This window comes from Cinclus cinclus, chromosome 3 (genome assembly GCF_963662255.1).
Source record: "Cinclus cinclus chromosome 3, bCinCin1.1, whole genome shotgun sequence".
Taxonomy (NCBI): domain Eukaryota; kingdom Metazoa; phylum Chordata; class Aves; order Passeriformes; family Cinclidae; genus Cinclus; species Cinclus cinclus.
The window spans coordinates 47,624,535-47,638,129 of NC_085048.1; the positions used below are offsets into that span (position 1 = coordinate 47,624,535).

The 13,595-nt window shown below is 35.3% G+C and overlaps 1 protein-coding gene across 1 annotated transcript in view; it reads right to left on the bottom strand.

Moving 5' to 3' along the window:
- Positions 1-13,595, bottom strand: part of FRK (fyn related Src family tyrosine kinase) — a 48,856-nt gene that overhangs the window by 17,828 nt on the left and 17,433 nt on the right. Inside the window, exons 2-4 of the mRNA XM_062488969.1 lie at positions 8,153-8,274; positions 1,688-1,848; positions 888-1,056 (exon numbers count right to left, since the gene is read on the bottom strand). Of these exons, the coding sequence (XP_062344953.1) occupies positions 888-1,056; positions 1,688-1,848; positions 8,153-8,274 (452 nt within the window). The remainder of the gene's footprint in view (positions 1-887; positions 1,057-1,687; positions 1,849-8,152; positions 8,275-13,595) is intronic.

Here is a 13,595-nt window from a genome sequence, read left to right on the forward strand (position 1 = left end):
TTTGCATGTCCCAAAACACAGAAGATATCCTGATACAAGACAGCCTTAAAACATATGTTTAAATTCCCCCCTGTTCAGGAGGCCATTTGGACAGTGCTCAAGCTTATTGATGTTATTCTGAATCAAAGGTCTGAATCTGTTCTGCTTCCGGAATCAGGCTCATTAGTACCCAACACAAGGTTTTTTCAATTAACCACAGGTCATGTTGTTATCTCTTTTTAAAAAACATGTATATCATCCAGGCTACCTCTCTTATCTATGTGGTCCTTGCCATCTGCTGGCAGATCTTTTCTATTGTCAGTTAAAAATGCACAAATTACTTGAAGTTAATGAAACATAATTAAGAAAAATGCTAAAAGCTGTATTAGTCACAATCTTATATTACATGCAAATAGTGGGTATAAATGTTGAGTGTCAAAAACTTTGAAAAATTTTATTCAAGCAACACTAGAATTAAAGCACTCAAGTACAAACTTAGCATAGTAAATATTCTATATTACAAAGAAATCTGTAATATAGCACCTAATCACTAGAAAAACCCTACAGATGACAAAATGCTAGTAAATCAATTACTTTACCTACAGATTATTCAATCTACAATTACTCATTTCCATACAAACAATATTGTAGAAAACAGGAACAACCCTTGCTGCAGTTGCCTTCTTATTAATTCAGCTCATCTAGAAACAGAAAACTGTGTAAAAATTCTAATTCAAAATACCGAAGGCTATCTGGACTTAGAGCTTTACTTACCTTCATGTCTAAGTGTGTGGATTTTAAGAATGAGTGCATATACAGATAGGCTCTCTTTGCTGTATCATTTAAAATGTAAAGGAGCACTCTTGCTAATATTTCATATTATTAGCATTTAATAATAATTCACATACCTGGTTTTAATGTTTTGATTGCCACAGGGGTGGTATTATTCCACCGTCCTTCCCATACTTCACCAAACTGACCAGATCCTAATTTTTTCACCAATTTCAGAGATCGTCGGTCTATCTCCCACTGATCAACAGTTTTGTAAGACAAATCAAAAGTAGCAGGAGTTTGTATCTGGTAAAAGAAAATAAATAATACAATAGTTGAGACTTGTAATATTTTTTTCAATAACATATACAAATCATTGTTAATTATGTCGTGTAAAGCTGGAACAGATATAAATAATGTTTCCTTAGAGTACACACATGTTATAAAGTGAACTGAGAACATAAAATATAATGCTTGTACTGGATGCTCTTTGTTAGAAATAAGAAATATGCTAAGGAAAATATCCTGCCATTAAAAGCAAAACTTAGAAATCATCCCTCTAGCAAGCTTTTGGAAAAGTGACATATTGTTTGCCAGAACCTTGTGGTTTTGTCTCAGTAATTACTTATGGACAGCTAGAGTTATGAAGTTGGAGATTTCATCTCCATATATATTTCTAAAAAGGTATTAATAAATCATGATTTGGCATATTCCCCTCCCTGCCACTTGATGATTTTTTCAAAATGGCATGGTACTCTATTATTAATTTGTCAACTTCAAGAATGAAACTGTAACACTACCCAGAACTTCCTGAAAACAAGCAGATCGTTAACATTCTGAAATAATAGAAGCAAATATGGGGTCAGCACTTTCTGACAGATATTTGATAAATTAACTCACAAAAAATACTTTGCATAGTGTAGCATCTACTCCTTACCTTTAGGCATGGCTGTCTGAGCAACACACAGAGGCCATCATTGTTCTTGCTATAATAGTCAACCAACTTATTCAGAGTTTTGAAAGTTTTCCTTTGAGTTAGGAAAAAGCTTCCATCCATCTTTCTGATCCTGTAGTGCTTCACAGATGTACCATCAAAAACTAAAAAGATTTAAATATATAAAGAGTCTAGGAATTATTGCAGCAATACAATATCATTTATACCCAAATTGTCATAATTTTCTAAATATATTTATGCGGACCTTAAAATAAATTATTTTAGTTCCAAATATGTCAACTATTCAAACCAAGGCCTATTGTTCAGATGGCTTCATGCATCTTGCCTGTTAGTCTTCCACTATTCAGATTTGGAGATTCTCCAGCATAAGAACTGATGTAGAAGTATATAAACATATCTTCTATGAGGAAGCTTATGTTTCCCATCTTTGAAGACACCAAAACCAGCCAAAAACATCAAACTGACAGCAATCACTTAGTCAGTTTTTAATATTTCCTTTATCCTCCTTTATTTTAGTGTTAACATTCCAAATAGCAGCTGCTGGGTTGGCAGGCATTTTAGAGGAAACAGATATATCCTCCACATAGCCACAGTTCTCTGAAAAGCACTCATATCTTCCAAGGGCTTTTTAAAATTTTTTGTATGTTTGGAATATGTAAAAAATCAGGTGAATAATGCTCTGTTTCAGGTAGTTGATTAATTCCTTTTCAGTGGAATATTTTTTATTCTAATCTGTTGTTTCTTAATCAATAAGTTACTTATCTACATATCATGACAGCCAAAGTGTCCCTCCCTGTGACCATTGGAGCACTCTTTAGATGTGTCAGAAAACTCTGGGCCACTGCATGCTGGGGCTAGACATGGACCAGCACAAGATCAGAAAGACAAAGGATGTATATAAATCACACACACAACACACACAAAAACACACACACATACCACAAAACAAAACAAAAAAAAATTTGAAGACCACTAGTTTAGAGATCTTTATGAAGCAATAGCAGGCTCAGAATCATCAGAGAGGGTAGTTCAGAAGACCTGAAAAAGTATGTAGTGGCTTATGTGGGTGTAATTTCCAAGACACTCCATTATTTAGACATCATTGTCCATGTTCAATGGGCAGTAGAGAGTTTATATTACATAGAGAAGGGTAACTGATTTAGCTCCAAAGAAGTCCACAGCTTTTAGCTCTAACATTAACAGTGTTCCACAATAAACCTAGAAGATAGATTCTTTGCACTGTCCTACTGCATGCATCTTGGCAAGAGCTTTGGTTATAATAACAGAAGAATACATGGTTACATATTGTATGTAGAAAAAATATAGAATCGGTTTCAGACATTAGCAAAGCTGATAGGAAGAATATTTTCTCTCACCATGTAAGTGATGAAATCAAAGAGGAAATCTCTCCTTCCCTAAGTACTATCGTGGATGAGCAAATATTTTTGCACTGCACTGTGCGATTGTCATCCAAGACCACCAGAGAGCAGACAGGAGCTTTTCAAAATACTCCAACTTAGGTAGTATTTTTAGGAATCTGGGAATTTACATTGCTGTGTGAGGACAGGAATGAGAATATTTGTAAACAAAACCATTACATTGCACTTTTCAAATTATATTTCTTTTTTTAATTAATACCCATAATTACTACTTTTTAACTGTAAAATTTATGAATGTTTTTTAATGTGTAATTTGGAAATAGAACCAAAGCAAAATGAAGAAATTAGTAATTCAGTAAGAAAAGACTGAAAATGTAATGACTTTTCCAAAGCTCACAGGAAAATTAATTCAGACAAATTAGTTAATTTTGATGATGCATTGAACAAAAGGCCAACAGGATGACTGTGTTAATCCGGTTTCAGTTGTATATCGCATGTAATAGTAGCTTGGCTACCTGATTTATTTATTAGCAGTATTATAACTATTACTTGTGAAGTAGCTAACATTAATAATGCAAGAGCTGGTTTGAATGATGTGCTCTAATTAATTAATGAGACTTTTAAAAAGTGTCATGATTGACAGCATCCAGGTCAGGTGGTGATTTGTTGGAGAAAATTTATGGACTGATAACAACTCATCTTGCAATAAGTAGATGATATTAGTGCAGTATTTGACAGGGGGTTGTTTACTTCTATTCTAGGGCTGAGTTTGGATGCACAAGTCCTGCAGCACACACTTGGGGTTCCAGAGCACAGTGTGGCACCTCTGCCAAAACTACACAGAGCACGTATCACTGAGGAAAGGACTAGCCATAACCCCTTCCAGTCATCTCTACATCCATGCCCAACTACTAACTAGGACAGGGTTGTAATTTCAATTTCACACAGCTTGGCAGTAGCTAGGTTTGAAGACTGAAGAGGTTTTCTCCTCAACTTGCTCTTTCCAAAAGAATTACAGCTCCCCATTAGATTTCTAAATGGTTTCAGTCTAGCAGAAGGATTATCCACTCTATCCATCTTCACATGATGGGTTAAGCAGAAGTGGGTTTTGCCACCTGAAGAATGTAATAAAATAATTTACTACTTCTTCCCCAGGGCATAAAAATTTATGGTGGCATCAGAAGAGTCCACACCTTCACCAAATGAGTCATGGAGACACTAATGTTCCATTACTGCCAAAATTAATGTGTCCCAACACAGCTCTTTTGAACAGTCCTCCCCCAGCACTGGCCATGCATCACTGCCACCAGCACCTCTGCTCTGCCTCCAGGCCCAGAGTGGATGTGTAAGGAGGGTGACCCATGAGATCACTCTCACCAGCACAGAATGGGTACAAAGACAGATCCAAAATCATCCCCTTAGTATGGCCATGGTTTTGCCAGTTCTGAGTCTGCTGCCTTAAACAACTACCTGTTTTTCCTATGCTTGAACACAAGAGGAAAGCACACAATATTATTTTAGGAGCATGGAAAATAATAGCTGAAGAAAACACAAACCATTTACACTGTTATTTAATGCAATAAGTCTTTCAGATATCATTATTCAATGATGGGCTAAGTACAGAGCCTCCTGCTATCATTGGCAATGACACTCAATTAAGCTGAGCACATCTGAATTATGGCTTTTAATTAAAAAGAGGCAACATCTAAGATGGCACCAACATGTTTAAAATTTAACGCATTTCACACCAGATGCTGGAGTCATCAACATAAAAATCTGTCAACAACATGTGCATTTTTAAAATGGGAAAACCTATTTTTAAAATGTCAAACACTTTAAATTTATAGTAACACATGTCAGTGGCCTATCCAGCTTGATGAGCTTTCCATTTCACTATTCACAGATGACAAAAATCTTTCTGAACATGAATTTTTGTTTTTAATTTAAATAATTATTTATTATCCAAATCTTACAAATTGAGAGTTTTCCCAACAATGCAATTTAGAAGTAAAAAAATGCAATTTTCATGAAAGGTTGAATTTTTAAATTTTATTTTCTTAATAAGGAGATCATCTGTCTACTTAATTAACATTAAATCTCTTATATATCTAGTTGCCGATATGGGCTTGAAATCAAGTGTGAAATTCATAAAATCAGTTTATGGGTTCTTGGGTAAAAATATTTCTTCACCTTCTTTTTTACCTAAATGGCACGCTGGACAGAAAATTAAAATATTTTCTTGCAAACCTTAATTCTGAAAGCCATGTTTTCACTCTTCAAGCCATTATCATCTCCTCTGCAATAAAACCAAAACAGCAATAGAAGCTAGAGCAAAACCAATCAGACCTAAAGAAGATGAGACTTTTGAGGTCTAATGTTTCTGGACTGAAAAAATTGGAAACAGAAATTAGGGACTTATTTCAAAATATTGGATTGTGACTTCTCCCCTGTCAGTGTATCAGCTACCATGGAGATAGAAGCTGTCCTTCTGCCTCAGCTTTAGTGTCTCATAATTCCCACTGATGGCACAAACAGGAATGACGCTGGAAAACTCTCTTCTCTGTAGAACCCAATGAACAACCTTTTTTCCTACTAATGCTTCCCACAATACAAACCATTTCATTGTTTGCTTTAGAATGCACTGGCTTTCCAAGAAGTAGACAGTAGGCAATGAGATTATGGACATAAAACATCTAGACCATGATGTATACTATTAGGTTGGAAGCAAAAGAGTTCGCACAATACAAACAGATGCCATTCAGCTAAACCCATTCAGTAAGCAGCAAATAATATTTAGTTCTTTGGGATGAAGTAGCATGTTAAGGATAAATTATGTTCAGCTCTGGAAAGCAGCTAAAAGATCTAGCAGCACTGGGAAATTATTCCACCAATAGTGTCTACAGATTGCTTCAGAGTTTATCCTCTTTCTTTGCCTAAAAGAGCACAAATGTTTAATAAATCTGAGATGGTACATATATTCACGCATACACGCTCAGAGGACAGCCCATACTTGTGCAAGGAAAGCTGGCTCCTGCAGCTGAAGCCTTGCCTCTGTATATATCTTTTTTTTTTTGTCAGTGCCACTCTTACCTTCCTTAACCAAACAAACCAGCATGAAAAAGACCCACACTGTTGGTTTCATATCTTGCTCTTATCAATCATCATCAAATCTCCTCTTCCCAAATAAGCTTATAGAAAAATGTAGAAAAATATCTAACAAAAGCTTTCATAAATGAATCAAATATACTAGATCAGATGGAATAAATTTTCTATCCAAAATTTGTAATAAAAAACTAAACAGCAGCATCAAAGAGTGATCTTATACTACTACAAATGCTGGCCTAATATTTATTTTCATTCTCTTGGATTTTTCTCTGGAGTATCTCATAGTTTACCTAAGATACTCCCACATTACTGTTAGACAAATGGTTAGGATATGGGATAAATAATTAATATTTTAAATCTTCCCTCAAAGTCTATAGTTGGAGAATAATAAAAATAATTTGCATTTCATCCCCTAGGTGCACAAGTGAAAGATTTTTCATTCATTTTTAGTAATTGCCATGTATTCAAGTGCCATCATTAAGAAGACAATACAGGCTTGTCTTTCCTTCCCTGCATAACACCACTGTGTCATCAGTCTAGCCCAAGTCCATGGATGAAATCTGTTCACTGAAGGAAGCTGAAACCAAGTAACAACAGCAATAAATTGGAACATGTAGAGAAAGTATTTTGAAAGGTCCGTGGCTGTAATACAGTCCTAGGATGAAACTGTGCACACACAAAGGGGTCAGTTCTGTCACAGCTCAGGAGAAGTCTGATTCCTTCCTAAAGGTACTTTTCCTTTAAGCATTTCATGGCAAGGACCAACTTCCTTGAGGGCAAACTGAAAGCTGTGAAGTAAAATCTCCCAGTACTGTAAATTTATTTCCACCTTTATTTCAATAAACTTCTCTGTATTCCACATTTCTTTGTCTTGGCAATATAAATCATTCCTCAAATTTCCACAAGACATTGCAGGTACATACACTTTAGTTATAATTGGGAAAACGAAACCAAGAATGCGTCAAAATTTCCTTAAGATCTGTTTCTGTGTAATATTCAGAAGCTGAATGACTCATAATCATCCAGGCTAAAGAGGAATCAAAATTAAAGAATCTGGTTATGGACAAGGTGCCTCTCATTTTACTGACATAATTCTGCACATAACTACCCATAGCTTATTCACAAACATCAAAAGCCTTTCCTGGCTCTGGAATTAATACAGATAGAACACATTAGGAAGTTTGGGCATATAGCCCTGTTGTCTCAAGGACAACACTATACTCCTGACTCACAGCTGTATGACAAGTTTGATGGGAAATGTTCACAGAAAATGGCAAATATCTACAGCATAAAATACATGATGTACTTAAATGTGAGTAAAATTAACAAATTAGTGTCCTAATTTGATAATCATTCAGATTAAAATAAAGGACTTAAATAAATTTCAAAATGCACCATCATCTACAGTCTATTTTTTTACTGATGTTTACAGTGAAATTTTCAATGAAATATCACTGATTCTAAAGTACAGCTTTGAAGACCTTCCTCTGATTTTATCCCTGGAAACAAATAAATATAAACCTTAGTGAGGTTTAACAGAAATTTCCTTTTCTTAAATTGCAGATACCTGTCAACATGCTTTTAGTTTTTATTTTTGTTTTGTGTACTAATTACTAATTTTGTGTACTAATTGTAGTGTACAACTTTAATGCAATTTTTTATGCTTCAGCCATGAAAATACTATCTATATTAAGGCAGCTAGAACACTAGAACTGCTAAGCATAAGAAGGCGAATTTCTGTTCTGAGTATATTGTTAAAGAAAATCTATAAAATATAAACTGAAATTGCTTTCACCAAATTTTCTCTATATGTCTCCTGGGGGAAAAATATGAAATTTATCAACATTATTATAAACTTAATTTAATTTTCATGCCCACAGTTTATTTTTCTCAAAGATGAAAAAAGCCCAGAGAACCTGAGAATTTTTTAAAACATTGCTTCAGCTGAAAAACTAGAATATACCTGAGAGTGAGTATTCTCCTTTTAGACTTTCACTTTCTCGGATTAGGAAGGCTCCTTCCTGGTTTTCAGGGTATAGCAGTTGTCTCTCGGCATCTGCTCGTTTGATTGGGCCAAAGAACCATCTGAACAAACAAAAAACATTAATTTTACCACTCAGTGAAATATACCGGGAAGACAGTTTAGCTTTTATAAACATGCTGCATATTTACTAAGAGATAATCTGTGCTATGTTAATTAAATGTCAATAGTAGTGGGGGGGGACGGGGGGAGGGGAAAGACAACAAGAACTACAGAACAAATTTATTGCTAGAAAACATCACTTACATATTTGAGTGAAATCTGTATTTTATTTCTAATGAAAATTCTTACTAATGAAATGCTAATGAAATTTCTTACTACTTTCAAGGCAACGAGCATTCAGAAGTGACAGACTGGTCTTGTCCCAGAAGAAAATCACCAAAAAAATTTGCCAAGGCTACAAGGGCAGAAATTGATGCCAAGTCCACTGGTGCCACTTGAACTATGTAGAGGTGCAGGTATGTGCTAACAACCCAACATCTTGAAAAGCAAAAGACTTCAGAAACTGCTGAAGGGCTCTCAGATTTCAAGGTGTAAATCACCCTGCTTTCCCATTCCACTGCCACGTCAATAGCTCAAATGAGTTACTGGCAGTTTTTCAGCTTTGCTGCTTTTTAACAAACAAAACCAATACTTCCCTCAAGTCACTACAAACATCTCAGCACATGTGTTTTGTGAAAATCTACTCTGATACATGGCTTTTAAAATATTTTTCCTCACTAAACCTTGTAGTTCACAAGGGCTTGTTCAAACAAAAATTTTAATTTGTTCCTCTGAAGATAAGATTTAGCACTCTTGCTGCTTTCTGCTGAGTTTGAATTAAAGAGCAATAAGACACAGATGAGTCAGCATTTTCAACTGGGGTGGTGTTCAGCTTCCTTCCAACAAACATGCAAAGCTCTTTCCAAGATTAGCTCCACCTCTTACTTGAAGCAAATGATGATAAATAGGTATCAGAAAGATGCCATAAACTTATAGAATAATTCCTTTAAAATTAATAATGCCTAAATTATTATACAAACTTTAAATATAAATCAGTGCACCACAAGTTGCCTATTTGATTTGTTAATTACTAGTGAAAAGTACAGACAGAGTCATCAAAAATTATTTTAGTATCTGCAAGGCTTTTAGTCATCAAGAGGAATAGAGGAAATAAATGAGAATACTGGGTGATACCTCAGCTGATCAAGCATGAGGACTGATAAATGGGTTTTTCTTCACAAAGAGGAAATAAAAAGAGGCAAATACAGACAGCACTAACCCATGCTGAATATGCTTTATTAACAAAAGAAAAGGAAAGACAGATTTTTCCAGATCATATTCCTGTCTGTTGAGTTGAAGATGATTTGGATAAAATAGGTCTTGATACATATTTGGCAAGCAAAGTAATCTCACTAGAAAGCTGGAATGTGCTAGTAGCAATTTTAATTAGTTAAATGTGTTCATTAACTCAACTAATTAATTTAATTAATTCATTCATTAGACTGTAGAAAACTAAGTAATCAAAAAATGTTCAAATCCTTGACTAAGGTTCTTGTCAAAGAAGGAGACTACAAGTTCAACTGTATTCAAGTCACAAAGAAAATCTGCCTGTCCTAAAATTTGAATTAGAATCTTTCTGAAATTTCTAAATATACCTTCTCTGAGAATAACATCTGAAAAGTAACCAATTATATGAGCCAAATAAAAAAACAACAAAAAATTCTCCTTGAAATATTAGATATCATTCAATGGTGTTCAAAGCAAGTGATCATGATAAAAGTGTATAAGAAGAGGTGTTTAATTTTTTGTCTCCTCTCTTCTGGGGTTACAAAGATAGCACCTTTTAAAAGAATTTAATTTTGTACCAAACCCAAAAACATTTTCAGTGTATTGTTAGCAAGACTGGATTTATGGTCAGGATAGTCAAAACATAGTCTTTATGTGACTCAGCATTTGAATATACACTATTAGTAAGTCAAATTTCTAAAGCTGAAAACTTAAGCAGTAATACAATCTATGCAGCTAGAGGAAACTACTGGTTTATTTTGGAAATATATACTAATATACTATGTGTATATAAAACCATGTATACAATATAAACCATGATTTGGGAAAATAATATGCACATAAGTGAATCACATTTAGGCATAAGTATCTACTTCTTTGATTTCTAAATATTTCAACTTATACACTTATTTTTATTAGGCTGGATAAACTTTACTTAAATCGACATGAAATTACCATTAAAGGTTATAAAGAGAATATTCTGACTCCAGATAAGCTTAGCAGTTAAAAAGATCCTAACTTGCAAAATAAGATAATTAGAGCAACAATATTAGAGAAGGTAAGTGTAACTGAAGCAATTATTATGGAGGGTGAAAAGTGGACACATATTGTGCATTACCTCATTTGCCTGACTTTATATTATCTGATTAAAACGTTTCAGAAAAATACAGGGAAAATTACTTTTAATAGCACTTGAATATTTGATTCTTAGTTCAAAGCCATTTGGTTTGCAATAATAATTATGCAGTAGCAAAAGTAACACTGCATGTGAAAAAAACCCTCTTAACTTCAAAGCAAATAATTTAATTTGTTATTCCCTTTTTTTTTACTAAAGCACATCTGAATTTAAAGTACTATTTTCAGTATAATGGAAGTTTAAATTCCTTTTATAAAACATGAAGAGCTTATTTCGATTTCTAGCAATTGAACCTATGCTTCAAAAGGCTTAATACTTTACTTCATCCAAAAGTGTGTATCTTAGAGGGAAGAGCACTCTAAAAAGTAATAATGAATCAAAGTAATTGCTCACCACAAGATATTGCTGTGCAGGATAGGAAGGTCAGACCAAAGCAGTACCCAATCATTAGTAAATCTATCCATGTTTTATAGCTCAAAGACAGATTGAAAGTTTTGAAACAGAACACTTGGAAAACAAGAACTAAACATGAAGCACTATCCATTGAGCAAGTTAAGCAACTTCTCTGACTTCAGTGTAGTGTATTGGCACCAGACAGTCCTGGAGAAGTTTGAATTAGCAATTCTTACACAGTATCGATTTGAACTTCAGCTCAAAGCCAGGTCACTTTGGGTCATGACTGTCCGTGCTGGATCAGTAGATCACCAGGTATGGAACAAATGAGCACATTCAGAATAGGGCACAGTTTTCCATTTCTAACAGGAGCTGTCTGGCTAGCACAGCAATAGTGCTCTTCTGTCAGAAAGACCCAGAAACATTCTTTCTTGGCCAACACTGCACACAACCCCCCCCAACTCCCTTTTAAGTGTAGGATGCCAGATCTCTTTTTTGGGGGATTTCTTCTAGCAGCTTCTTCTGAATCTCTTGCTTACATCATCATTCATAGCTATTGGGAATATGTCCATTAAAAATTCCAGAGTGCTTCCAGGTCATTTTGGCCACCACATACAGGATGACTTTGGAGCCATAAAATTTGACCTTTGTATAGGTCCATAATAAACAGAGTCCTCACTTGTTGCAGATGATGCTCAGTGAGAACATCAGTGAGATTTGTTGTGGTTATTTAGAGCCTAGTAATCACATCTGTTTTGGCCATCAGTTCCGCTGGCACATTTATCATCGCCATATCACATAATGGATCATAGCAGGTTTTGTCATGGCATGTTCCCTGACTGTGACAGTGTCACAGCTGAGACTTCTAAAGACCTTCTTCCAGCAAAGGAAATCTTCATGTAGCTGAATGCTGGTGGTTATGCTTGAAGGGCAATTTTTTTAAGAAACAGAGATCACAAAACCTTACACTCTCTCCTGCCTACCTATTCAGCCCAGTTTGAGTTAAAATAGTCATGAGTTCAAGGGAAGTTGGTAGTGTTACCTGGCTCCATCACTGCCTTTCCTGAGAAGCTTTCTGTCCTCTATGGTGCAATACACCGCTGATCTCCATCTAAATGTCAATGCCTCATTTACCTGGCTTTGCTTTCTGTCCCCCTGTGCTTTGCTACATAAAAATCTGCTAAAAGAAAAGTAGTCACTCTTACTTCTGCACTTCTTAAAGCAGGAAGATATGGCAGGAACTCTCAAGCTAGAAAGTAGAAGAGAGGAAGACTAACATGGGCCAAGAGCTAAATTAAAGAAAAATGTGGGGGCAAAGTTCTCCAATGCTGTATCACTGTTACCAGCACCTGGTAACATGACTAGAAAAGGACAAAAGCCCCAGTGGAAAAAACAAACCCACAAATATCCCCATAACAAAAAGGAAGAGTATGCAAATGCATTTTCTTTCCTCTCATTAATGTAAAATCCCCTTCTGATCAGATCTGGTCAAGGCTCTTATCTGAGATAGAGACTGAAGATTTTATAGATCTCAACTAATCTGGGAACTATGGGCTTTTTCTGTTCTGAGATTAACTCTATCTAACACTCAGAACTAACCCTCCTCCGGAAAAAAAAGGATTCCCAGTCATGTTCCAAATAAAAATGCTCTCAGGAGGAAATATTTTTTTGGCAGTCTGCCATTCCTTGGCTACAACTTTCACTGACCCCACACCTCCCTACATTCATCCTCTCTTCTTGGTCTCTCCTGAATCCCTAACATGCTAAATCCTGACTTTAACACAAAGTGTGTGCTGAGCCTTATCCAAAGCACCCCACTCACGGGCCAGACAAAATAATTCTTTGGACATATCACTCCTTGGGCAACTCCTTCACAATTATATTCCAAAAGAAACTCTATGATTAAGGACTCTGTGAGCATCCCCCTTTGGGACGTGGGTAAGATGCTCACGACAAAGCTAAACAACAACCCTGAAACAACATCTGCAACCTTTAACTTTCTTGGAAATCTCAGCAGGTTCCTCAATGCTCTTTTGTTATTCCCACTGAAATCCAGCAGAGAAAATAATGTGGAATTTTTTTCACCCATTTAAGGCTCACCAGTTTCCCATTTTTATCCCCTACCATTATTTAGATTTAATATATACAGGAGAAAAGTCAGAATTAACTCCACAATGTCATATCTGAAGTCATTGAATTTCCTTTAATAAGTAGTTGTAGCTGGGATATGGAGGGATTATATCAGTTTCTCATTCAAGTTGCAGCACACTGGAGGTAAGATAAGGCTAAAAGCAGAGGTCTGTGACATAACCTTAATTTTGTTAATGTTAAATTGAAAGAAAAATCCTGAGTCAGAAGTAAGGTACAATCACATATAGAAGCTGTGAGCATTACAACAGGAATAAAGAGGAAGGAAAGGGAACAAAAAATGCTGAAAAACAGCATGAGAAATAACAGAATGAATAATAGCAAATCAGTCACGTAACATATATTTTCAAAAATCACTGAAGATGTTATAATGAACAGCATTATCCTATCCTGGATCAGGATTTTGTGGCACAAGTGCAT